The sequence below is a fragment of the Triturus cristatus genome, chromosome 3_1, assembly GCF_964204655.1.
Source record: "Triturus cristatus chromosome 3_1, aTriCri1.1, whole genome shotgun sequence".
Classification (NCBI taxonomy): domain Eukaryota; kingdom Metazoa; phylum Chordata; class Amphibia; order Caudata; family Salamandridae; genus Triturus; species Triturus cristatus.
This window is the reverse complement of record NC_140583.1, coordinates 224670882-224698072: the sequence shown is the minus strand read 5'-3', so window position 1 is coordinate 224698072 and position 27191 is coordinate 224670882. Positions and strand designations below refer to the sequence as shown.

General features: G+C 46.8%; 1 protein-coding gene across 8 annotated transcripts in view; it reads right to left on the bottom strand.

Annotated features, from left to right (window-relative positions):
* HERC1 (HECT and RLD domain containing E3 ubiquitin protein ligase family member 1) overlaps positions 1–27191 on the bottom strand; it is a 1817725-nt gene that overhangs the window by 1580334 nt on the left and 210200 nt on the right. For all 8 annotated transcript variants that reach the window (XM_085643727.1, XM_085643730.1, XM_085643731.1 and 5 more), the window contains 2 exons: positions 10713–10934; positions 9705–9878 (listed from right to left, as the gene is read on the bottom strand). In XM_085643727.1, the coding sequence (XP_085499853.1) occupies positions 9705–9878; positions 10713–10934 (396 nt within the window). The remainder of the gene's footprint in view (positions 1–9704; positions 9879–10712; positions 10935–27191) is intronic.

Genomic DNA, 27191 nt, shown 5'->3' with positions numbered 1-27191 from the left:
GAACAGATGAACCTGAAACCTGAAGTATACAAAATAGATGAAGTCTGTCTTTGAACGGGGTCAGCCGCAGTTGGGAAAAGAGTATGGTAATCTTGCAGCATAGCTGCCAAGTCCTGTACCAAAGTCACGTGCTTCTGCACCACAGGTTCCTGACGAGGCAATAAAACTTGAGGCCTTTGTATGGTTTGATAAGGCTCATAATGCTCTTCTTCCTCATCATTCTCTTTGTATTCGACATGAAGCTGAGAGGGGCTGCGTGCAGGACTGAACAGCCCATCATCCTCTGACACTTCCAAAAAATGGCTAGGAAGCAAGGGAGAAATGTATGAAGGGTCGTGGTAGTCGCCCCTCGTAGACGGGAGCATAGACGCTAATTTAGATGATAAAATAGGAGTTACTTGTAGTGAAATAGGCCTTTTCCGCATGATCGTCGATGAGAGGACCATGGAAGCAGACATAGGGACAGCGTAAGCTGCCATTACCGTTGTTAGTGTCGATGTTGTCGTCGTCGATGTCATCAACGGAAGCCCAGTCGTGGACGATGTCGTCGTCGTTGAAGTGGTGGTCGTCGGCGACGGTGGAAGCGTCGACGAGAGTGGGATCGTCGTCGACGGTGGGAGCGTCAACGAGAATGTTACCGTCGTCGATGGTGCAGTCGACGAGAGCGACGTTGACGGGGGCGAGACTGTAATAGTCTGCAGTATCATCGACGGTGTCGTCGACGGAGGCGATTTAGTCTTCATCGTCGAAGATACAGATATTACCAGTTCTTCGATCGACGGAGATAGCGTTGACAAACTCTGAGGTGGCTTCGTCGTCGACGGGGTCTATTTTGACGATGACGATGATCTGACAGACTGAGTCCTGGACTATTTCAATGCTATTTTACGTGGCATTTTTTATGTTTTCACAGTTTTTCCTTCAGAAGAGAAATAAAGCTTCTCTTTCTTAGAGGCAGAGTGGCTAGCCTTATTGTGAGACTTTTTAGATGTTTTGCCAGCTCTTTCAGGTGGATCTTCAGATCTATCTCTCTTCTTAGAAGCTGGGAGGCTCTCACTATCATCCTCTTCAGACACAACCTTAGATCTCACCTTCAATTTCTCCAGCCAGATCAATAACCTGCCTTCTCTATCCTTTAAGGTCTTTTGAAGAAAAAGTTCAACAAATCCTGCAGTCCTTGACCTTATGAGAAGGATACAAACAGTATATACACTCCTTGTGGCGATCCTCAAAATGTAATCTCTTTTTCCCACAGGAACCACAAGGCAAGAATAATCCTTTCTTAGAAGATTCAGACATCCTGTACTCACAGTATTCAGCAAACATTGATAAAAAACTGAGCAGAGCTCAGGGAGACTGTCACACAACATGCGGTAGAAAATCTGAGGGACTTGCCTCTCTGTGGAGTGTTCTAGAGGGTGCTGGAGCCTGATTGGCTGTGTTCCAAATGTGGTTGTTTTTTACAGAAGGACAAGGAAAGGCTAGTGTAGTGACTTTATTGTCCATTATAGCCTATTGTATTACTATTATCTATATATTTTATTTGTACCGTGAGACTCCCACCTCGACGGCGGGGATTATTCAAGCATGTGAATCTATGAAAGATACCCCCATACTGGATAACTATGGGTGACTAGAAAGGATACGGCTTATCAGGTAAGGAGAAGAAGGCCAACAAGGAGAGAGGGAAAAATGTGGGATATCTGATAGATGGGCCTTAAGAGGGTCAACTTAGTTATCTGCACACCACTTGACAAATCTCCCCATATGCTGGAGTACACCTTCTTGGTGGAGTGCCTACAGGAACATAAAATAACATTCACCACTTCAGGAGGCAATATAATCTATATCAGGTTACCCCACTCAAACTCCAGGCATGGAGATGAAGGCTCAGAGGTTGGAGTGCAGAATCTACCTCTACAATTGTGAGAGAAGGTCCACCCTGTGAGGTGGATGGAGCGGTGGAAATAGGGAGAGAGGAATTTGGTCTGCAAATGACATGCTACATAGCCAGTCCAGGGCTATCAGGATTTCATGGGTCCATTTGAGGCGAATCTTCCTCAAAACAAAGGGAATCAAGGATATGGGAGCAAACACATATAGAAGTGGTAAGTTCCATCTCAAGTGAAAAGCTTCCTTCAATGCTCCCTGCAGAGGATACTGGAGGGCACAGATTTCGTGCAGTGAGCATTGTCGTTAGTGGCCGAGAGGTCAACCCATAGAGCACACCAGAGCAGCAAAATGCACTGGACTACCTCTGGGTGTAGAAGCCACTTGTACACGGAGCGCTCCGGCCATATGATTTGCTATCAAGTAGATACCAGCATCCTGAGCCAGGACAAGAGCCACAGAGCGTCTCAACAAAAGAAAGGCAATCCTACTCCTATTTGCTTTTTAATGTACCACATTGCAGTTGTATTGTCTGTCAAGATCTGAGAGAGTGGCCGCGAAGGGACGGGCAGAAGGCCTTAAGAGCCATAATTTTAACAGACTGATATGCAACATGTGTTCTTATGAACACCAGATGCCTCTGATTTCCAGTTCCTCCAGATGAGCTCCCCACTCTATAGTGGAGGCATCTGTAATAACTGTCATCAACGGTGGGGGTGTTAGAAACTGCTTACCCTGGGACAGGGTGACTTCCACACACCACTAATGTATGTCCGATGCAGTGTCCCTGGAAATTTGGATACAGTTATGGAGATGTCTGTTATATTGGAACCACTGCCTGCCGAGGCATCACCGAAGGGCCATAATGTGCCAGCGTACATGGGTGACTAAGAGAATGCAGGAGACTAGCAGACCGAGCAGCAGCAGCAAGAAAGTCGGGACTGGAATGATCACTTCACTCTGAAATATCGAAATCATCTTGAACCCTCCAATGTGCTGGAAAGCACAGCTATGTGGTGTCTAGTACAGTCCCTAAGAACAGAGTGAACAGAATGCATCCACATGAGACTAAATGATGTTGATGAGATAAAACAGCAATGAAGCGGTCGTCTGCATCTGCGAGACACAATCTCTGAAGAGCTGGCCTTGATGAGCCAGTTGTCTATGTAAGGTAACACTGGAATTCCCACCATTCTGTGATGGGCTGCAACCACTGCCATCACCTTTGTGAAGACTTGAGGTGTGGAAATGAGGGCAAACACACACCCCAAACTGGTAGTGTTTGGATCCAACAGTGAAGCAACGATGCTTACTGCTGTGATTGCAGGATAGGGATATGGAAACAGGCATCCTGGAGGTCAACAGCACCAGTCGATCTTCTGCTTCCAGTACCACCAGAACCTGAGATCGAAACACCATCTTGAACTTTTCCATTTTGAGGAACCAGTTCAGAACCCTGAGGTCTAGGATCGGACTAAAACCGCTGTCCTATTTGGGGACTAGGAAGTATTGAGTAACACCCTTTTCTTAGTTAATGCTCTGGAACTAACTCTCCAGCTTCCTTTTGGGGCAATGCTAAAAATTCCTGCTGTAGTGGGTGCGGGGGAACAAGGCGGCCGTCAGCTAAGCGGCTGCTGGCGAACGGTCCTCGGGTCTGCTCCTGATATCTCTGGTGGGTCTCCACAAAGTTTGATCGGTGAAATACCACCTCCCTGCCTCTCCTCGACCAGCAATTAATCTTAACTATGCCCCGGTACCTTGTTTTTCTTTGTCCTCAGGAGTCGGCTATGGAAGCAGCAGCATTGGCAGCATCGGCTGGTGTATGGCTCCGGAGCCCCGGGGGAGTGTACCGGCATTTCATGGACCCCGCGGGGAGGGCGCGGCGCGGGAGTGGCGCCGAAGCAGGCTCGCCTGTCTGCCCTTCCAGGTCCGGGCCTCCGGGGGTAGAGCCAGCACCAGAGACCACGCAGAGCTTGCGTTGAGATACGAGTGGCTCGAGAAAGGAGAGCACTTCTCCCAGCAATTCTCCCAGGTAAGGCATGGAAGGCACAGTCCAGCTCAAGACTCGGCCGGTAGGACTGGGGAGGAAGGTAAGAACCTTTGTGGTTTTTTCCAACCGGGATCAACAGCCGGATTCCAATCTCAACTGCCCGCTGCTGCTACCAGGGAAGAGGGAGGAGGAGGTGGAGGGAGGGGAGTTTCATGGCATATGGAAGAAGGCCAGCAAGTAAAGAGTGCATCTGTTATAAAAACTTGCAGATACACTCTTAGAGCTAGGGTAGCTCAACTCCCCGATTCTGGTTTACATAACCAAGACTCCTCTCCACCAGTAATTGTAACCCTGCCAACTTCTCAAAGAAGGAAAGGAGGCGAAGAGGGTAGGGGTGGTGAAGGGAGGAAGGACGGACCTTTCAGGGGGTACCAAAGGTGGAGGCAGGGGGAGAGGGAAGAAATAGCTTGCCCCCAAAATTAAGATAACCCCGTCCCTGAAGTCATATTATAAGGTCCTAAGTGCCCCTTTCCCCCCCCCATCTGCTGGTGTAGCTTGCCAGGAGGGACCTCTGCTCTAACTCCATCGGAAAGATGGATCTGGAACAATCTCAAAATAAGTCACTTTTGGTAGCAGCACAAACCTCCCCTGCTTTCTCAGCCTCTGACAATTTGGCAGCAGCATCACGGGAGGATCTTTGTGGCTCCCAGACTCCTGTTCATCCTGTCCTGTTCATTCTTATCAAACCGCTTTGCTGTTTTTGAGACGTAAGATAGTGAGATGGTCTCCAGAGTCAATGCAACAAGTTAATGCGCCTCAACTTACTCAACATCTCTCCTCTTCTAGCTCTGGGGCTGGCTCAGTGGCTGATATTCTACTTGCACTTAAAGAAAAGATAGGGAGTACATTCACTGTCTCTGAAAACAACCCAGCGGCAATACAAGCCTTGTGTGCTGTATTAGTCCAGAAGCTGGAAGGGGGCTCTTCAAGAACAGATGCGCTTGAGCAGGAGATCCCAAGGATTAAGGAAGCTATGAATGCTTCCTCTGCAGAAATGGCTAAATTAATGAGTCAGAACAAGGAATTGAAAGACGACCTAGAACGGTTGGAGAATCATTCCAGAAGGAACAATTTGAGACTAATCAATGTTCCCGAGAAGGTTCAGATCTCAAGAGTTTTGTGATTTCATTACTTAAGGAGACTGTGCAAAAAAAAAAAAACACTAATCGCCGACAGTGCTGATTTGGAGCGAGAGATACAATGGGTACATCGTGACCCTTATAAGAGGAAACCGGCGAGACAAAAATCTAGGAAAATCCTGGTAAATTTCCATACGTACACTGTAAAGGAGGCAATCCTATCATCAGCATTGAAGGAAGGGACACAAACATCCAATGCCCTCTCTCACCCCTTTACATTTAATATCAGGTCCGACATCTTTCATACTACGGCACAGAAACAGTGGGAGATGGGCAAACGAATGGTCGAATTAAACAAACTGGGGGCCAGGGCACAACTGAAGTTCCCGGCTTCCCTTCGTGCCATGTGGAATAATCATATATATACTTTTCGCTCGGTAGATGAGGCAGACGATCTCATTCAAAAAATCAAGGAAGGAGGGGAGGTATAAGGGAGGCTGATTTTTCCAAAATTAAGGAGGCTCACAGGGCCAGAGAGATTAGGGAAGGAAAACGGGTAATGAGGTTTTTTTGATAATTGACCTGAGGACCAGACGCCGTTTAGGCCATAGCCTAATAGTAGGGAGGGTTTACCAGGGGGGGGGGGGGCACAGGGGGAGAATGGGGGGGTGGGAGCACAGGTGGGGTAGCAGTGGGAAAAAATCCCAAAAAGACCTTTAGCTCATCCTTTCTATCAGGTGATCCGCCCTTTGGGTGTAGGTATTGGGCGATGGGCATCCTCCTACAGCTAAGATCCCGCAATGGGTAGTGGAGATCTACAATTCCTATCGTGGAATATTAATGGGTTACGCTGCCTCCGTAGACAGAGGCTAGTGATGAAATATTTAGAACAAAGCCCTGCCCAAATCTGTTTAATCCAGGAGACCCACTTGAGCTATATAGAGAGCCGTGCAGTATATGGGAAGTACTCATGGATAAGACATTATTGTGCTTCAGAGTAGATGGTCCACTGTAAGGGAGTGGCCATTTTGATTAAGCATGGTGCCGGATATACTATTAAATCGGTTAAAACTGATCAGTCTGGGAGATGGGTAATGGCTAGATTAGATTACGGAGGGTCAGAGCGGATATGTGTCTCCTTCTATGGTCCTAACATAGACGATCCCACATATATTTGTAAGCTACAATGGGTCTTGATGGAAGAAGTTTCGCCAGTAGTAATAGGTGGAGACTTTAATGTCCTTTTAGACCCCCTTAAGGATAGATCGAACCGGAGCCATCATATAGGAGCTCCCCGGGTACGCCAGGCCCTAAATAATATGTTACATGACTTAGAGCTTGTAGATCTGTGGAGGGCAAAGAAGGGTAACAAGCAGGGATATACATTCAACAGTAAAAAATGTGGACATCTCTCCAGAATCGACTACGTCTTGATCAGCTGGTCTATTGTGGAGAGTATGACATCGATAGACATTCTGCCCAGTCATATATCCGATCATGCCCCTGTAGCATTTCACTTAAAAGGGAGTCAAAGTAATGTAAGACCTAGATGGACACTTAAAAGATCTGTCTTATCTGATCCCGAGATAGTAAGAGATCTCAAAGTTGCAACTCAAAATTACTTTTTAGACAATATGGGCTCTACATCTATGGATTTTGTGTGAGATGCCTGTAAGGCATTCTTACGGGGATTTTTACATTGCCGTATTAGTGCAAAGAATGAGGAGGAAGCACAAGATCTTCGGCTAATAGAGGGAAAAATCTCTCAGAGGCAGACAGGACTAGGCCTAATCAGGGGGCTACAGACAGAATATCCCAAGTTCAGAGAGATCTGGACAATGCACGTCAGGAGTTTAGAGTTAGGCTTGATCAAAAATGTAAGGCACAGTGGCTGTCTAAATCTATGCAGATTTTCGAAGACGGAGAGAAGGCTGGAGCATTGCTGGCTTGGAAAGCCAGGGCTGATTGTGCATAAAATCACATAAGTGAATTAATCATTAATGAAAATGGGGATACCTTGAGCAGATTAGCAGATATGAAACCACGGCTTATCTCTTTATTTTCAGAGCTCTATAAGGAAGAAATTACACCTAACCCGGAGGCCCTTAAGATCTGGCTGATGGAGAAATCCCTTTTGCGGTTAACAGATGAAAGCCGCGACCTTCTTGATGCCCCAATAATCGAGGGTGAGATTAGAGAACAAATCGGGAAGTGTAAAAATAACAAAGCAGCTGGCACAGATGCCCTCCCTAGTGAGATATACAAACTTTTGCTGGAAGAACTAGTTCTGATTATGGGAGCTCTGTTTAACTCAGTTTACCAGTCAGAGGGTAAGATACCTAGCTCTTGGAAGGAGGCAACCATTGTTCTTATTTTGAAACCTGAAAAGATCCGCAGAGGGCGGACTCCTATAGACCGATCTCCCTGCTGAATGCTGACTATAAGATCTTTATGAGCATTCTAGCAGTGAGGGTAGTTAAAATTGCCCCACAGCTGATTAACACTGATCAGAAGGGCTTTATCCCCAAAAGATATATCCAAGAACTAACGCAACAGTTAATAGGCAATACAGATCTTGCCACAGATTAACCTGAATAGAATTACAAAAGAAGTTGGCCGATAAATAGCCAGGTTGAAAAATCTCCCGTTAACAATTTATGGCAGGGTTAACCTGGTTAAAATGGTCATACTCCCTAAATTAACGTACCTTTTTAATACTATTCCCCCTTACCTTTCCAAAATTGGATATTAGCAAAGTCCAAAGTAAGATCACAAGTTTTATTTGGGCACATAAAGTGGCCAGATTGGCTTGGAAGAAACTAAGGCGTAGGCTGATCAAAGGGGGGTTGGCTCTTCCAGATGATTTAAAGTGGTATTGTTTTGCTTTTCAATTTAAAAATATTCAGGTGATGCTCTCGAAACCAGATGAATCAGCGTGGGGCAGATATTAGCAGAAATGATAAGGCAGGAGGGCAGAGAAGGTTTTCTATATAAATTCGGAGCACCTAGATATTTAAGAAAAGTTTGATTGAAAGTTTTAAAGGATGCTCTTAGTCTTTGTTATAAGGTTAGAACCAGATGGGAGATAGGGTACTATTCGGAGTTTGCCCCAATTTGGGACTTGCCCGGGACACCGGAGTTTTTTAAAGATCATCTGACAATACCAATTAAAAGAGCAGGTATTTCTATCTAGTCCGTTCTGGTATCTTCTGAGGGGGTACATCCATGGGAGGCTTTAAGAGCAATGATTGGAGAGGGCCTCTCCAGATTCAAATATATACAACTGGTTTCTTGGTTTGCAGCTGAGAGGAGGGAAATTCAAAGGTTATGGGAGGTTGAGTGTTCCCTCAAAGATATAAATCCTAAATGCCAAGAAATCTCAAAATGTTATAAAATGTTGGTAGAGGCAGAGGATTAGGAACTCCCCCCATCAACTCATATGGAATCAAGTCCCCCTTGAATGTAATATTGAAGACCTTTATGAACCATCCCTGAAGCTGTTGTATAAATACGTTAAGCCGGCTAACCTTAAGAAGAACCATTTCTTCGTTATTAGTAGACTATATTATACACCTGCCAGGATCGCAAAGTTTGCCCCTCTCTCAAATCCTAAATGTCCAAAATGTGACCTTATCCAGGCTAATGATCTACACATCTTTTTTGAGTGTCCCAGACTCTCTTCCTTCTGGAGGGGAATCGAGGAAGCTTTAAGTGGGATATTCAGAGAGAAAATCTGTTTAAATAGATCTATGGTGCTATTTGGAGACGGCGGCACGTTGAGCAAGAAACTGAGACACACGCACAGAGGTCTATTGTTGTACTTGATTCTAATAGCCCGAAGGTAAATATGGCTAAAGTGGAGAGATCCTTTGCCTCCTACGCCCCAGTACTGGGTTAAAACTGCTTCCATAATGGCCAGACTGGACCAGAGTAGTGATAATGACAATTGTTTAAAAATCTGGCAGGCATTTACGGATTGGGGTAGAGGCCTGGGCTTTATGTAATCCCTGCTGGTCCTATGATTACACCAAGCTACCAACAAAGGGGCTGGTCCGGTCTGGGACCGAAGCGAATGCAGTGGCAGCGGGGCTCACTGGCTGGGAAAGCGGCTATTTAAGAATTGCAGACGCTTTTGGTGAGATGAGGACAAAAAAAAAAGACAAAATAAAATTCCTGCTGTAGGGAGTGCATCGGTTGAGAGGGGTAAGGGAGGAGGGAGTTGCTGGAAAGTAGGGACTACTCCCTTTCCACAATATGCAAGACCAAAGGTCTGAAGTAATGGCCCTGCATACTTGTGGAAAGGAAACTACCCATCCGTCCACGGGAAACTAGGGCAACTTCCATGCAGTAGAGGGGGAGAAAGAGCAGGAGGAGGTAGGAGGCAGAGAAAGGGCATATGTTCGTCCTGTGCCAGAGCACACCCAACCCAATGCACGTTTGCTGTTATTTAAACCAATATGGGAAACCTACTTCAAACAAGGCTTTCAGCCAAGAACAACATCTTCACTTACAAAATAATATCCAACCTTCAAAATACCCTGCTCATGCGTCAATATGATGCCAAAGCTAAAATGTTCAACTCTGAAGATATGACTGTAAATGGTGAAAAGTAGAATTTCCACAATTTGGAAAGCATGCGTACTGTTAAAAGAGAGTCAAAGACAAAATAAGGTATAATGTATTACCTTTACTGAGGGCATAATCTTGCATACTGAGCCACAGACTATGAGCTGGTTCCTTTGTGGATCCCAATGCTAAATCAACAAAGACAGCAACTTCTGGTCGCAATGTAAAATCAAATGGTTTCTGTTCTTCATTGCAAGAAAGTGCAACTTCCAGCAGGCAACTCATGCACTTATCTGCAAAGAAGTAATAAAACATTTCTCTCATGTTACTCATACCTTTACTTGAAGAAGTGATAAAACATTCCATTTGGTTGGCTTAAAATGCATAAAACACACTAGCAAGCAACAATGCCAATTAGTACATGAAATCAATTTTATAACGGAAAAGATTAAAAATTTCTAATTATATATAATCACTGTTACTGAGCCTCAACCAGAAAACTATAATTTATAGTTTTCTGGTTGAGGCTCAGTGACCGTGATTTCATCGCTCTGCTTTGCTACTTGGAATATGCATCCGTCCGGTTGCATGTGTGCCGCATTGCTGCTGAATTAACAGCTTAATTTACATTCTTTAGTAGTGCTCCAGGATTAACTAGGCAATGAGTTTAGGGCTCATTTAACCAACATTTTCCGTTTAGTATGCATAAATCAATATCTTGCTACTGAATTTCCAAGATTAAGTCGCACTCATTACTGGGAGAAAGCATTATGAATCATACTCAAGGATCTTATCAACAAGATAAGGGAGATGACTAATTTTGATATTAGCCTGCTGTAGGTTGAGACCCATTGAAGATTTACCAAAAGAAAAAAGATTAAGTTAATCTTGCAATATTTAGAAATCGATCAGGCAGCAAAAAATGTGAGAGAGCAAAATGAGTACAGGGCTGAACTGAAAAGATTTTAATTTCTTTTGTTCCGGCAATTTGTACAAATCTATGGGTACTAAAAAATATGTATTCATTAGAATGTCCCTTTTTAGCCTGCTATGATTTTAAATAAATACCTTACAGGCTGCACTGGTAAGATATAAAAAATAATTAGCTTCCATATAAAATGAAATACCTAACTGCGGAACTTCCATTTCTACACCATTGCCAAAAAGAGGAGTTTTCAACCAGTAGGCTGTATCTTGTTCTTCGGGTGTGACAGTAGGTCCCTGCAGCATTCCACCAAGACAGCAGCCAATTAGCAGAGCAACAGTCCTCTCCAGGTCAACAAGCCATATCCACGACTGAGCTGGCTGTGGTAAGGGTGTTCCGGCAGGATCAATGGGCTCCGTTCCACCTAAGAAGCAAACAACAGAATGAGTATTCGGAAACTCATTACTTCTTACAATCACCTAACAAGAGGTGGATCTGTAGCTCACTGTAATCTTTAATTATTTTGAAAGCTGGTGCATATATTAGTTAAGTGTATCGTTCTATTAATTTCTCAATTGAGACTGTCCTCCCATATTGAATGTTTTAACATTCAAATTTCATAATAAAAAAAGCTTAAGGTATTTTAATACTGCTGTTTTTCAAACTTCATAACAGTTCATGGTCTGACCGAAATACACATACTCAAAAATACTTGATAAAATAGCTAAGCAGCAATAATAATAAATATAAATGCCAACTAAATGAGAAGTTGCTTTTTCCATCAAAACTATTATTGTAGGAAACTGGCACTTTGTATAGTGGACCACAAACAGGTACACTGTGTAGAGATTTCAGGCAAACCCCAACTGGTTTACATAGGTACAAATGATAATCCAAATGCTCTATTTTGTGGTAGAGCGGCAAGTAGTTAGGCTTATCAGAGGGCAGTGCTAAGCATTTGTAGTATACACAGTGGCAATAAACTAGACACACTTAAGAATAAATCATAGACCAATTTATAAAAATAAATCATATTTTTATATAAATAATAAAAGTTACCAAGAACTTTGTTATCAAGTAGGTACTTTTTTTAAACCTTTGGGTTCTCAGGACGGAATGGTTTCGTCATGAGCTCCTGTGCTCATGACAGAATCATTCTGTCATGAGCACAGGCTCAGAAAATCCCTCTCCTGCAGACAGCAGAGGGATTTCCCCTTTTTTTTTTGCCTGGGGCGGTGGGGGAAGAGCAACGAAACAAATCTGAAACTTAGTTTCACAATTTCGGTGCTTGTGGGGCTATCTCAGCCCCCTGAGCACTGAAACAGATGAGAGCGGTATCGTTGGAAAGGGGAAAATCTCCCCTTTCCAATGGTACCCTTCCCTAGTGGATCCCTGCTTGGGGATTACCCCAGGAGGACGATCCCCAAGCAGGGATCCACCCACTATCACCAGGGAGGGGCAGCGGCTCCTTGGTCAAGGGCCTTTATTCCCCCTATTCATTTTGGGCACAAACAGTCTTTCTGCCCACCCTGGGGAGCAGATGGGGGCAGAAAGCACCCTAGACCAGGGATTATTGTTCTATAGGCCAGGGGTGGGGCTGCCCAGAATGGGCACCCCAATACCCCTACCCTACCCTACCTCTCCAAAGAAGGCAAAAGACTTTCTGTCCCTCCCAGGAGGCAGATGGGGGCAATAGCCCCTGATCTGTCCCTCCCCCGCCCACAGTCTCCTGAGTAAAATGATACCTCCATTATGTGGGATGGGGCAAGGGCCTGTGACGGGGAAGAGCCAAAAACATAGGGATTAAGGGTATAGCACCGAGAATTCTAAGCGCTACTTTTTAAAATAAGTTTTTAGCCAATTCTGCATTGGACACCCACAAAAGTGAGGTATCATTTTACTCAGGAGACTGAGGGGAACGCTGTGGGGCAGGACATTTGTGCGGGCATGGTGATTACACCCAAAGATATGTGGAAAATGCGGGTTTTTTTAGCTAAATTTGAGGTTTGCAGGGGATTCTGGGTAGGAAAACGTTGGGGGATCCACGCAAGCCATACCTCGCTGGATTTCCCCGGATGTCTAGTTTTCAGAAATTTGTGGGTATGGTAGTTTCCCAAGGTGGCCGCCGAGCCCGGGGCTAAAAACCCAAGTGACCCCCTTGCAAAAGCAGATCGTTTTGTGATAAGTCATTTTGATGTCTCCACAATACGTTTTGGGCCCTTGCCTGTCACAGGTACTTGACCCACCCACAAGAGCGAAGTACCATTTTTATCGGGAGACCTGGGGGAACGCTGGGTGGTAGGAAATTTGTGGATCCATGGAGATTCCAGAACTTTCCCACACAGAAATTTGAGAAAATTTGATTTTTTCAGCGAAATTTGAGGGTTGCAGGGGATTCTGAGTAGGAAAACGTAGGCGGGTCCACGCAAGCCATACCTCAGAAATGTGTGGATTTGGTAGGTTTCCCAAGATGGCCCCTGAGCCAGGGGCCAAAAACCCAGGTGACCCACTTTGCAAAATGCGGGGTGGGTGGAATTTTGTGGATCCTCGCAGATTCCAGAACTTTCCAACACAGAAATGTGAGGAAAACGTTTGAGGTTTGCAAGGGATTCTGGGTAACAGAACCTGGTGAGAGCCAGACAAGTCACCCCATCCTGGATTCCCCTGAGTGTCTAGTTTCCAAAAATATATAGGTTGGCTAGGTTTCCCTTGGTGCCGCAGAGCTAGGCTTCAAAATCTACAGCTAGGTACTTTGCAAAAAAAGGGTCAGTTTTCACTATGAAAATGTGGTGTGTCCACGTTGCATTTTGGACCGTTTCCTGTCGCGGCCACTAGGCCTACCCACACAAGTGAGGTACCATTTTTATCTGGAGACATAGAGTAACACAAAATTGTAGAGCAACTGTTATTACCTATTGGCTTGCGATGCATTTCTGCCTTCCAAATGAAAGAATGTGTAAAAAATAAGTCACTTTGAAAAATGTCCTATAATTCTCATGCTAGTATGGGTATTCACAATTTCGGAAATGTGCGAATAGCAACTGTTTCTAAACTATATTTTGTTTAATTTCAAAAATACATAGGTGTCTTTTATTCCAATATTTCACTATATATATTTTCCCCAATTAACTGCTATATATCCGGCACATATTAATAAACCATTGCAAGATGCTGCTCAGTTATTGGCTCTGGGTTTGTCGGGTTCTTGGTGAACCTACAAGTCCTATATATTCCCACAACCTGAAAGGTCTAGCGGATGTAACGGTATATTGCTTTCAAACATTTGTCATAATTAGAAGAAGTTACAGGTTACACCAAAGACCCAACCACCGCCAAACTCAACTTCCAGAAAGGAATGCAAGACATTGTAGTCTGGATGACCAACAGCTGCCTGAAGCTCAACGCTGAGAAGACAGAAGTCCTCGTCCTTGGAACCACCCCTTCAGCATGGGACAACAGCTGGTGGCCGACCACCCTCGGGAGCCCACCTACTCCCTCAGACTACACCAAAAACCTCGCCATCGTACTCGACTCATCATTCACTATGAACCGGCAGGTCAACACCGTCACCTCCCGCTGCTTCAACAGCCTCTGCATCCTCCGAAAGACCTTCAAATGGATCCCCCCCTTGAGTCAAGGAAGACGGTCACCCACGCACTCATCACCAGCAGACTGGACTATGGAAACGCACTCTACGCCGGCATCAACAAGTCCCTAGTCTGCAAACTCCAGACAATACAGAACACCGCCGCCAGACTAGTCCTTGGCATCCCCCGGCACGAACACATCAGCCAACACCTACGAAGCATCCACTGCCTTCCAATGGAGAAAAGAGTCACCTTCAAAATCCTCACTCACGCCGACAAATGCTTAAACAACAACAGACCCAAATGCCTCAATGACAGAATCAACTTCCACATACCCAAAATAAACCTTCGATCCTCCAACCTCGCACTGGCCGAAAGCCCGCATATCCACAATGCCAGAGCAGGCGGAAGATCCTTCTCTCACACTGCAGCCAAGACCTGGAACGAGCTACCGGCAGACATCAGATGCGCCCCCTCCCTGAACACCTTCAGGAAGATTCTCAAGACCTGGCTCTTCGGCTAAACAGATCGGCTGACCCCTCCCCCCCTCAGCTGACCCCTTCCCCCCCCCTTCCCCTCAGCGCCTTGAGACTCTCTCGGGTGAGTAGCTGCTTACAATTCCCCTTATTGATTGATTGTTGGCACAAATGGCTGTTTCTTTCAACTCATTTTCAATTTTTCCTATTTTCAACTGTTAGTTTCTATAAAGAAACCTTGAAGGGTCTACACAAATGAGCCCTTGCTGAATACAGAATTTGTCTACTTTTCTAACATGTATAGCTTCAGGATCCATTATTGCTTTAATTCCCATTTCTACCATTAACTGGAAGAAGATTGAAAGCACAAAAAATAGGAAAAATAGTCTATGTCCCAGTAAAATGCCAAAACTGTGTAAAAAATGTAGGTTTTCTGTCGAAAGTGTCAGTCCCTGAAAGCTGGGAAAATCCTGATTTCAGCCTCACAAACCCTTTGCTGATACCATTTGCAGGGGAAAAACAGATGCTTTCATTTGCAGCACTTTCTTCCCAATTTTCCCTCCAAAAAACCCAACAATTTAGCTGTATTTTGGCTAATTTCTGGGTCCCCTCCAGGGGAATCCACAAACCCTTGGTACCTTAAGAATCCCAATGATTGTAGAAGAAAAGGACGCAAATTTGGAGTGGATACCTTATGTGGTCAAAAAGTTACAGGGGCCTAAGCGCGAACTACGCCAAATAGCCTAAAAAGGCTTAGCACAGGGGGGAAAAGGCCTAGCAGCGAAGGGGTTAAATACTGAATTTTGCAGATAAGTAAAACAGTGACTTAAATGCCCCTTTACGCACAAGGCTTTCCTATAGGAGAAATGACATATGTTGCATTTATCTGCGATCGGTTTCTGGGACTTAGGGCCGTAGGGGGCCAAGGTCCAAAGTAGCACCAACAGTTACTCGCTACCTTCCCTGGGGGTTGCTGGTGCAGAGGTGCTGGTGGGGTTGGTAGCTGGGCGCGCTATGCCGGTATACAGAAGGGGGCCACCTATAAACAGGATGCAGAGGGGGTCTTGTCGACAAGTCCGGGAGCTTCAAATGGGAGGCTTGGGTCAAAAGGGTCCCGGGAACAAGGACAAATACAGTTGGTTCGTTGGTACCTGGGCTGGGGTGCTCGGATGCAGAGTGGAAATATCGGCTGGGCCCTGTGCATGGCCTAGCAGTTGAGGGTGCAAAATAAGGACAGCTAGGCCATTCTGGATGTGGGTCTCTGCGGTGCTCATGTCCCTAGACATCTGCTTTGTCTCAGAGTCGTTGTAGTTCCGACTGGACTCTCACGGTCTTAGCTTGTTGCAAGGGGTCCGGTACCCAGAGTATTTATCCTGTGCGGCTCCAGTTGGCCCTGGTGTTCTCTTACCTGGTGGAGGGACAGATCTGACCTTCAGGAGTACATGTACCTCTTCCTGGGGGCTGCCGCATCGGGCTGGATGATGAGCTGCAACTCAGTGAACGGGGACTGCTTTTCCGTGCCCGCGGACTAAAGAGGAGTAGCTCCGCTACTCCAAGGGAGATTTGCTGGCAATTTGCGACAGCTGGCAGTCTCTCGAGATTCTTGGAAACTGGTCGGCTGGAGAACAAGTCGGTCACGATTGTCGAGCAGGAGCAGGCAGGGTCTGGCACCAAAAGTCCACAGCAGTCTTCAGTTCTCACTTTTTCTTGCAGCTCTCTGTGTCCACTTCTTCTTGATTTGTTGAATCTAAGTTCCTGGTGTCAGAGGTGCCACATAAATACTCAATTTAGAGGTGTTACGGGAGTGACAGGAAATAGCCACCTTTAGGGTATCTACACCCGCTCTATGACCAATTCCTGTGGAAAGTGGGAATAGCCTTGACCCAGAGTACCTAATTCCACCAAAAACCACGAGGGTGGAATTTACTTAGTCGTGCTAGCTTCAGGCAGCCCACCTTATGGGTGGTATCAGTCCGAGGGTGAACATGCCTCCTGACTACCTACTTCTATGTCAGGACTGGAGGCGAGGATTATGCCTTCTCTCTTCACTTTATTTAATGACAGGCAATATTAACACAAACAACTACATTTCCCATAAACCCTTGGGAAAACAGTAGTAAGAGAAAATGTCCAATCAGTATAAATCTTGTGCTATGTTCAGTTGTAATCGTGTTTGATATTTGTTTTTTTTGCTATATTTGCGTATTCGGTAAAGCAGCCTTGCCGCACGTATACATTTCATTATTAGTGACTTTGGTATTAGTATTGTTTTGTAATTGGCGATTTGGGTGTTCTGGAAAGCAGCCCTGCCGCGTGTACTGTTTTTCTTTTCAGAATCGTCCATGACTGCGGAAGCCTTTCCGCTCCTACGCGGCCTGTTTTTCCTGGTTTAGCTCGCCGCTGACTTCCCATCCCAAGGGGGGTGCCGGAGGCAGCACAGGACTTGGTGCGTGCATTTGAATCTCTTAGAGGATCGCACGGGCCCCGTACTTTCCCCGAGCTTTCCGGCCTGAGGGAGACGACTCAAGGTTGTAATTGATTGCGCCGCTGCCTTATCTCAGCCGATCAAGAGTTTCTATTACACTCGGCTGCCTGAAATTGAAACGCAAAGCAAAACCAACAGCAGATTCTTTACATTGTGTCTCATGCCCACTTGGGTCTGTACTTTTGACAGGCGCTTGACGCCTATTGGGGACAATACCCAGGCCGGATTCTAATCAAGTGATACCAGGTTTTTCACCAGGGTTTTGACCCATAAATCTGTGAGACCCTCACATAAAAACGTAGGCTGACACCCATCCCCCTCAAAAAGCACCCTTTGGACAGGCCAAGCCAGACCCCCTGATTTCAGGCCTCGTTCAGTCCAATATGGAGATGGACTACGAGGACACCCAATGTGGGGGGGGTCAACACCCTGGCCGACGAGTTCTATGATGCGGTAGACTTATCTATATATAGAGCTGTAGAAGAGGACTGACTGACCCGAAAAATTGATCAGGCCTTGGCGAGATTGACAGTCCTTCCCACCAGGCAGGCAACTAGAGCCAAATTTCGGGGGGGGCTGAAAAAGATTTCGGGGGGGGGCTAAGTCTTCCAGCCATAGGCAGAGTGGCTGTAAGAAGGGGCGAAAACACAACAAAAGCCTCATTGCCGAGTAAATGGTCTTTTAAAGACCTGTGAAGTACTCGGGTGCGGCTACAATTAGACGGACGCCAGCCCGCGAGGCTGTCTCAGCCGGGCTGACACACATGACGGGGGGGGCTGAAGCCCGGTGAGCCCAATGGGTGTTGCGCGCCTGCTTCCCACAGCGCCTGTTCCCCAGTCTGGGGCACCGGGGATTTCCCGACCATCAGACCCTGCCCCTCCTCCAGCCAAGCGGACCCGTGATATGTGGATTGATATGAACGCTTTTGACAGGCTCAAACAAGCCTTTTTAGCCACCTAACCAACCCTGCCACCTACAGAGGAGCTTCTCCCGGCCCCTGACAGCGCTACCCCTCCGACAACACTGGGGACGCTGACGCAGAACCAGGCCCTTCCAGACCATGGCTTCCCACCCGACCTTCCCAAGACGTCACCGATATGTTAGATCCCGATGACATTATCCATCCTCGCTCCTCAGAATAGGCCCCGGCGGACAAAGTCGCCAATTATGTGGTGTTGCGTATTCACAAACCCTTGGGAAAAGAAGCCCATAACTGCCTTAAAGCAGAGTGTCCCCGGCCGTCTCTGGAGGGTAAGGTGGCCCTCACCCCAGAGACACATACTCGTATGGCCACTTTTTTACAAAAATTCATGAAGGACCCAAAGAAGGGAATTGACAGGTCCTGGCGGACATGCCAAAACAAGCTCCTGGACATTTTGGGACCCCTCACCAAAATTTTGGAAGCCAAACTAATAGGTTCCCTGATTTCCCCGGAGTGCCTTTCGGGGTGGGTACAAAGGGCCATTGTATTCTTGGGCAACGCCAACGGTGACCTTTCAACGGAGCGTCGCCCCTCCCTTCTTGTTAAGGTAGACCCAAAATTAGGGGATCTTGCTGATTCAGAGGCTATAGGCACAGGGAGGGCTCCAATTCATTGGGCGACATCACACGTACGAAATTATCACCCTTCCCTTCTGCTTATCCTAGGCTCCGTGGTGCTTCACCAAGATCCTCAGGTCAGCGGTGGAGTTCCTGAGAGCTCGAAGTATTCGAATGATTATATACTGGGACAATATGCTCCTCATAGACGCATGAGCCCATCAACTTCTGCGCCACCTCCGGACGGCAGTGGATCTTCTCCAGGGCCTGAGGTTTGTGGTGAACAAGAAGAAATCCATCCTTACGCCTTCCCAGACCCTTAAATTTCTAGGCTTCGTGATAGACTCCACTTCACTCCACTTCCTCCACTCTCAGTCTTCCGACCAGGAAGGTTTCAATCATTCAACATGAATTGAGGCGTTCTCTCGCCAAACCTCACGTATCACTCAGACAATTGGCCCAGATAGTGGGTCTCCTCTCCGCCTCCATTCAGGCCATCTTCCCGGGCCCTCTGCATTATCGAGCACTTCAACGCCTCAAAGCTACATACTTACGGAGGGGTTGTCTTTACTCCCGCAAGGTGACTCTGTCCGAAGAGGCCCGGGAGGAGATCGAGTGATGGCTGGAACACAGGCGGCGCTGCGCTTAAAGAGAAAGATTCCGTGCAGGCGAAAGACACCGGAGACAAGTAGTCGCGTGGAGTGTGGAACACGTGGGCGAATTAAGTTGTTCGTCTGTGGGAAATTAACAAATGGTTAGCGTTCTACTGAGGTGAAGGGAGAGTCTATGAGGCGCAAGACTTGTCTGCATGCAGGAAGCTTACCTAAAAGTTAGTGGTGCGATCATGCTCGAAAATGTGGCTAAACTTTTAGGTAAGTTCCTGCATGCAGACAAATCTTGCGCCTCATAGACTCTCCCTTCACCTCAGTAGAACGCTAACCATTTGTTAATTTCCCACAGACGAACAACTTAATTCGCCCACGTGTTCCACACTCCACGCGACTACTTTTCTCCGGTGTCTTTCGTCTGCACGGAAACTTTCTCTTTAAGCGCAGCGCCGCCATTCCACTCTCCGTGACCTAAGGTAAGCGCCCCCCATCATGAGACGCCGATTGCCTCTTAGATCCCTTTTGGTTCATGAAACTGATTGCCACTTTTTCACACAGATTTTTTCGATTTAATGCCTGACTCATCGTTTTGGTTATTCTTCTGTTAAATGTCCACATCGCGCCATTATGGTGAGCAAGCTAGCCTTATAGCCTTAGTTCCATTATCTCATTCACCATTTCTGCCACCTTTTGGATTCCTGATATCACCAGTGCGAGCCTTCATTTCTCCTTTGCATCACCACCACCTTTGGTTTCTGCATAGCATCTCTACTTCTTCATCCGTTACTAACTTTCGACAGTCACTTAGTTGTTGGGTTCCATCTTTCCTTCTCCTTACTTTTCACTTCTTCACTACCCCTCCATACTAGACTCATTACTCTGATAATAAAAATTTCCAATAGCCACCGCATCAACCCATGCATGTATTAACATCCACCATTTCAGCATCATTCTATTATTGCTGCAAAAGACATGAGTTATTTACAATGTTCATATTTATTTTAGGTTGGCACCTGACGAAGGGATTTAAAGATCCCGAAATGCATTGGGCACTTTCACCAACGATATGAAAAAAACATCCTTATCATTCCTCTGTTTTCAATGTCATTACTTTATGTTTAATGTACACTCATTTAAGAATGATTAATATGATGTACAATTGAGTTGTTTCATCAACAATGTTAAAATGATGATTGGATAACTGTACTATTATTTGTATAATTAAATATATCTCTGTACTACGTTTCTTATCAAGAACTTATATTTAATTCTGACATGTTACGTTCGGGGATTTTCCCCAACCAGTGAACAGTGCGAGGCACCAAGTGGGTTTTCCCACTTTATCTTCACACAGGAGGTGTGCCATGTTGTGTCTTCACTTTTCTCTGCAACATGGCACGCAACCTGCCATGGCAGTTTGCATGTTGGTGCTGAAGGGTCCTTTAGGGTGGCGCAATTCATGCTTCAAACCTTAGGGACCCTCCTTAGCCTCCTAGCCCTAGGTCATGTTATGTTATGTTACATAGATTTATACAGCGCAGCATTTACCTGGGGGTGTCTTGGCACTAACAGAAGGCAAAGTAGCAGAAAGATGCTGAGAGATTACAGGTTAAAAAGCCAGGCCTTCTGTATGCAGATGACGTTCTGCTTCATTTGACCTCTCCCAGGTGCTTCATTCTGGTACTCCTCAATATATGTGACCAGTTTGGTCGGGCATCGGGTTACACTATCAATTGGTCCAAATTGATACTTTTTGTGCTCCAGGGCCCACCGCCGCAGCTTCCAGAGGACTGCCCACTGCGGATCTTGTGGATGCGTTCGGAGATCTGGGTATTTACATCACGGCGGACCCGGACGAATAAAAAAAAAAAAGAAAATCTTATGCCTCCCCTGGAACGTCTAAAAAGAGATGCCACCCATTGGGGGACACTCCCCCTAACACTGTTGGGGAAGGCAGCGCATTTTAAGATGATGGCACTGCCTCGATTCTTGTATGCACTCGAAAATACGCCATACCCAGTGCCACTTTAGTTAGTGAACAATTTACCAGACCCCCACGTGGCCCTCAGGGGAAAATGGTCCCGAGACGTGGGCGATTTCGACGACTCTGAATGGAGGGAGGCGCTGGCCTCCCCGCGGGAGGTGTGGATACTGTCTAGACTTAAACTAGTGCAACTCAAAATTTTGCATAGAACTTATTACACAAGATATATCCTTCACACAATAGGGTCAGCACCCCACCAGTACTGCCTGAGGTGATGTGGGGAGGAAGGTACTTTCTTTCATACTTTGTGGGAATGCCCCAAGATAAAGGAATACTGGGTGAAAGTGATGAGGACCATATCACAGACGGTGGAGGTATCGTTAGCTCCCGAGCCTAGGAGATGTATACTAAATGTGTAGGAGCCGAACGATCTTACATGCCCAGCACAGGAATGGGCAACAATGGGGATAATGGTGGCGAAGCGCAACATTGTGCAAAAATGGGGTGCGAGAGAGGCACCGTCGCTTACCGCCTGGTGTGGGGATCTTGATGCTGCCATGGTGGCCGAAAAAGCAGTATTTATCAATCGTGGCTGCCTAGGGAAATGGAGCAGGGTCTGGGGGGCCTGGAATAAGCACAGGGGATACATTTGTGAACCACCAGACATAAGGGCGGAGGGAGACTCGGACACTGAAAACGGGGGGGAGCTGGAAATGTAATATGTGGAAGGTTTTCCTTGGTTGGGAGATATGTAAGACTCCTGCACCAAGTGCTGTAACTTCAAACAGTGCAAATGTAATGCTTGTAAGTGTTTGGATACAATACCTGATTTGTTGGTGCCTTGAATGCAAATATAATAAAAAGTTTTACAAAAAAAAAAAGCCAGGCCTTGAGGAGCTTTCTAAAAGCTAGCAAAGAGGGTGCAGATCTGATGTGGATAGGAAGGGTGTTCCAGAGCTTAGATGCTCCTACCTGGAAGGTACTACCTCCCCATCTAGCTTTCATAACCTAGATGGGGTGACTGAGTATGAAACCAAAGATCTGAGGTTCCTCTTAGGAACATACCATGAGATTGAGTTTCTCAAACATTCTGGACCAATGCCATGTAGGGCCTTATAAGCAAGACAGAGTGTTTAAATTTAATGCGGTTTCTAACCGTCAACCAGTGTAATTCTTTTATGGCGGAAGTCGCCGACTGATATCTAGGCAAATTTGGCTTGACTCTGGCAGCTGAATTCTGCAGCACCTGTAATTTGTTTAGAGGTTGTTTCTGCACGTTGGAGTATAGACCATTACAATAATCAATTCTAGATAAAATGAGTGATGTGATGATGGTGTTCGTTGCACTAACTGGAATATAGGGCAGAATCTTTCTGATTATTTTTAGTATATTATAGAAGGTGGATATGATAGAATTGACTTGTTGATTAAGTTTAACATCAAAAATCTCACCTACGCTTTTAAGACTAAAGTAGGGAGTGGGCCCATTTTTGATGGCCAGCAGTCAGGAGTCCAACAACAGAGGTTGTTTCCAAAGAGCATCACTTCCGTCTTTTCTGAGTTCAAATTAAGGCAATGTCTATCCATCTAGATTTCTTTCATACAGCTATAAAGCTTGGATGTTCCTACCATTGAAGGAAGTAAGGTGCTCCTCCTTCTCTTTGCTGATGATTCTCTGAAAGCTTCCCCCCCCACCCTCCTCCAGCATTCGCTGCAGCGCTGGGATGCCTCCGGGTAGCCATGTGCTATATAAAAGCATCTTTCATTTCATTTCATGCTGTATTACTGAAAATGCATCACAGATTACGGGAGTATTTCACAGGCTCAAGAAAGATCTTACCCTAAAGACAAAATGATTAAGGTCATGATTGTTAAACCTACTCCACACTTAAGAAGGAATCTCAAGGTTTCTGGTGCACCTCTAGAACGTGTTTCCTAGTATGACTATCAGCAATATGGTTTGAAGAGCAGCGAAGATGGAAAGCCTGGATGGACAAGTCCACTGTTGGTCTATTAGAAACTACTCTGGCTATACTTTCCTTCAAACAAAACGTGGGAAGATGGTTCTTGAGCGTAATATTGCAAATCTATTAACATAAAGCAGTGTGGTTACAACAATTTCAAAAAGCTTCAAGTGCAAACAAATACCTTTTTGAGGACCCTGGTGTTACTAGGCCCCAGGACCCCATGAGTGCTCTTGTATTTCAACCTGGGTTTTTCTACCATAGAAGTCCAAGAAAGGTCTGTATACACAGGTGGGGGTGGCAGAAATTGGTTGAATTATGTTACAAATAACTTGACATGGATGCAGCTAGAGCGCTATTGGAAGGACCCTACTCAAATTGGATCGTATTCAATCGTACTTGTGAAGAATAGAGTAATATATAACCAACGTTGCAGAAGGTAGCCTATCAGCAAAATACCTTGCTCACAATTGGTCTTTGGGACTGAGAAGTACTTGGACATGATATACCAGGAATTGAAACGTTCCCTGTATATAAGTCATAGACTGGGGACCTTCCCAACAAAGGAATACTTATTTGTGGGTGGAAGGTGCTAAAAGGGGAACAATAACTGCAATTGTTTTATTGATGGAAAAGATACTTTTACTTTTTACTTTTGTGATTACTAAATTACTATTATTAAAACTGTTACTTTTGCTATTTGGACATATTTTACCCAGGTTCATAAATGCTTGAAACATCCCTTATTCAAGCTAAATGGTACTAAGGTTGCAGCCGAGGCCTTGCTACTCTGCATAAGGGTAGATGAGCAATCAACTATAAGTTCAATGTCTTTATTTATGGATAGCATGGTGGAATGTCAAGTAGAGGATGGTGTCTGACTGCTAATCATATATTTAATGGGGTTGTAGCCCTGTGAAATTTTCAAACCCCCGGATAAATGAATATGCTGATAAAAAGTAAGAATGGTGCTATTAAAAGACTGATGATCACCATAGCATTAAAAAAGGGTCCTTAGCAATGGAACAGCAGTTGTGATATTGTCTCAAGAGTAGGGTGTTCCCACACATTCTGGAAGTCAGGCACAAGGCACGGGGAATCTCGGATCATTCCCCGTTGTGGGCCCAATTCGTCATCGTTCAACATAGAGTAGGAAGAATTGCCCCCATAAACCCCTGGCACCTCCGTAACCCGGAGATCCGTAAAGCACTACACACAGCAATGGAGAACTACTTTCAGGCCAACGAAGAATCAGTACACTCACACCAGACACTGTGGGAAGCGTTTAAAACAGTGGTAAGGGGACAAGCACTCTCTGAAATAGCCGGAGTGCGGAAAGAGAAAGTGAAAGAGGAGGTTGTCTTAGAGGACAATATCTTCCGTCTGGAGGCAGAGATTGAGGAGGGGTCCACACCTAACAAACTCCATATCCTACAATTAAAGAGAGATAGCTACAGGGCCATAGTGACAGAAAGAGCCATGGCAATGAGGAGAGAGACGCAGGGCAGAATATATGACCACGGGGACAAGGCGGGGAAACTAATAGCATGGTTGGCCAAGAAAGAACTCGCGAGTAGATTGGTACCTGAGTTGGCTGACAGAGTGGGACGATCGGTCGCTGACCCCCAGGAGATAGCAAATGCATTTGCAGCTCATTATCAGGAAAATATATCGTTCACAGACGGCATATACGATAAGCGAATCCCAAAGTCTCCTAAAGGATATTGCCCTGCCAACACTTTCGCCCGACGACTTCAACTTCCTAGAGGGCGATCTCTCTACTGAAGAGATAGCCCAAGCACTCAGAAACCTTAGACCCAGGAAGGCCTCAGGCCCTAATGGCCTACCGATTGAGCTCTACAAACTCAGACCTGATATACTTGCCCCATACATGCGTGTGATGTTTGAGGAAAGTAAGGATAAGGGGGAACTGCCACGAGATCAGAGGATAGCGACGCTGGTCACTATGCATAAGGAGGACAAGCCACGGACGGACTGTGCCTCATATCGACCAATCTCTTTCATGAATGCTGAGCCTAAGATCTTAGCTAAACTCCTCGCTACTAGGCTAGTTAAGATGATTGACTGGTTGGTTCACCCAGATCAATCGGGCTTCATGCCACAGCGCAACACTGCATTAAACCTGCGCAGGGTACACAGAGTAATGGGGAGGGCAGCTACTATTCAAGAGGCGCCGACAATTGTGTCACTGGATGCCGCAATGGCATTCGACACGATCGAATGGCCAAATCTTTTTGCAGTCCTGGTAAAAATGGTACTTGGTCCCCGATTTATCCAGAGGGTACAACTCCTTTACTCGAAACCTTTAGTCCAAGTGGTTGTAAACAATAAGAAGTCGAAAGTATTCCCCCTGAGTAGAGGGACTCGTCAGGGCTGCCCCCTCTTCCCCCTCCTATTTGCGTTGGCCTTGGAGCCCTTGGCATCCTAGCTACGTAAGGATCCTGTAATACGTGGCCTGAAATGGGCGGACACATGGGAAGACCGCATTTCACTATATGCAGATGACATACTTTTATTTTTGGCCTCTCCAAAGTCGCCCCTCGTGTCTGTCCTCGATATATTTGCAATCTTTGGCAGGTACGCGATTAACTGGAATAAATCGGTACTATATGTCCTTAATGGTCACCAGCCTGCTCTCCCCAGGGGATGCCCGATGCAAGTCACCAGGCTTTAAGTATCTGGGTATTTGGCGTGGCCAACCGGGCAGGGAAATGGCCGCTCTGTGAGCGAGCTCCGCCGGCTGCACTCACTAATCCTTCCTAAATCCTACCCTGCTCACACGAGGCGTCCTGATTTGCACACCGGAAGGCGCCGCGCTGCTCAGTGCATTACTGATCAAATTCTGATGGATGTCGGGGGCCGTGGGGCTGGGCTGTGTCCCTGGACGTCCTGCCCGTGAAGATCCTGTCGGGCGCGCCCGCTGCCGTGGCTGCCGAAGGCGGACGGGTGCGGCTACGTGAGGTCGCGGCTGCGAGGGCCTGAGGAAGTGCGGGAAGCTGCGGACTCCGGGCCGAGAGGCGCGGAAAGGAAGAAAACGAGGCTGCTGGCACGGATCAGTCCGGGGACCTGGCCGTTGGTCTACGACTGCCGGACGGTGGGAATTACTGCTGCATCCGCCTGCTCCTGGCCGAGGGAGCGGAGACCCAGACGGCGAGGGCGCCATTTTGAGGAGACTGCAGGAGTTGGGCGCGAGGCTGATTGAAGCGGTGGTCTGCCAAGGCCGGACTATTTACGAGCCCACGCTGCTGCACAAACGCTGTGGAGGAGGGTCGGTGCCCACTGGAGGTGAGCCTGCGAAGGCGACTGGTACCGGGGAGGCCGCTGAGCACGCTGCGGCCCAGGACCGAAGGTGAAAGGGGGGCTGCGCGGCACTGGCCCGCCTCCTACGGCCATAACCTGCCCCTGTGCTGCGGAGTAGACGGGGCTGAGACTGTGGGGTGCCCGGTGGCCGCTACAACCAGGCTGAGAGAGGCTGTGCTGGGGTGCTTTGACTGCGGGCCGCGGTGGAGGTGCCGCTGGCGAGCCTCGGGGCACCGGTGTTGGATCTGCGTGGCGGAGGGTCTGCACACTGCGGGAACCCGACCTGGTCAGAGGCGACGTGGCGAATATTCGAGCCCAACACTGTGAGTGAGGGTACGTGCGAGTAAATTTGCCAGTGACCTGGAGTGGAGCCGCAGAGATACATTTGTAGAACGCGCCAACCCCGTATACAAGCTGCAGATAGTTGGGCGTGAGATGCGGCGGTGGGTTGCAGGTTCGGAGTGCGTCTGAGCCGCGGCGAAGATACATCCGCAAAAGTTGGCAGGCGGAATGGCGGCAACATTGAGGCTCCACCAGCTGGAACAGAGGCGAAGTCTTTGGGCTGACGGTAGCTTGGTGAACCGATCCCACGGCTCCCTGTGGTGGGGAGTTTGAGGCGACCGGGAGCGGCTTGTCGCGGAGCGGCCCTGTGGTCCTGCCCTCCTGGCCTGCTCCAGTAACACCTGTGGCTTTGCGCTGTGCCCCTGTTGGCCTGGT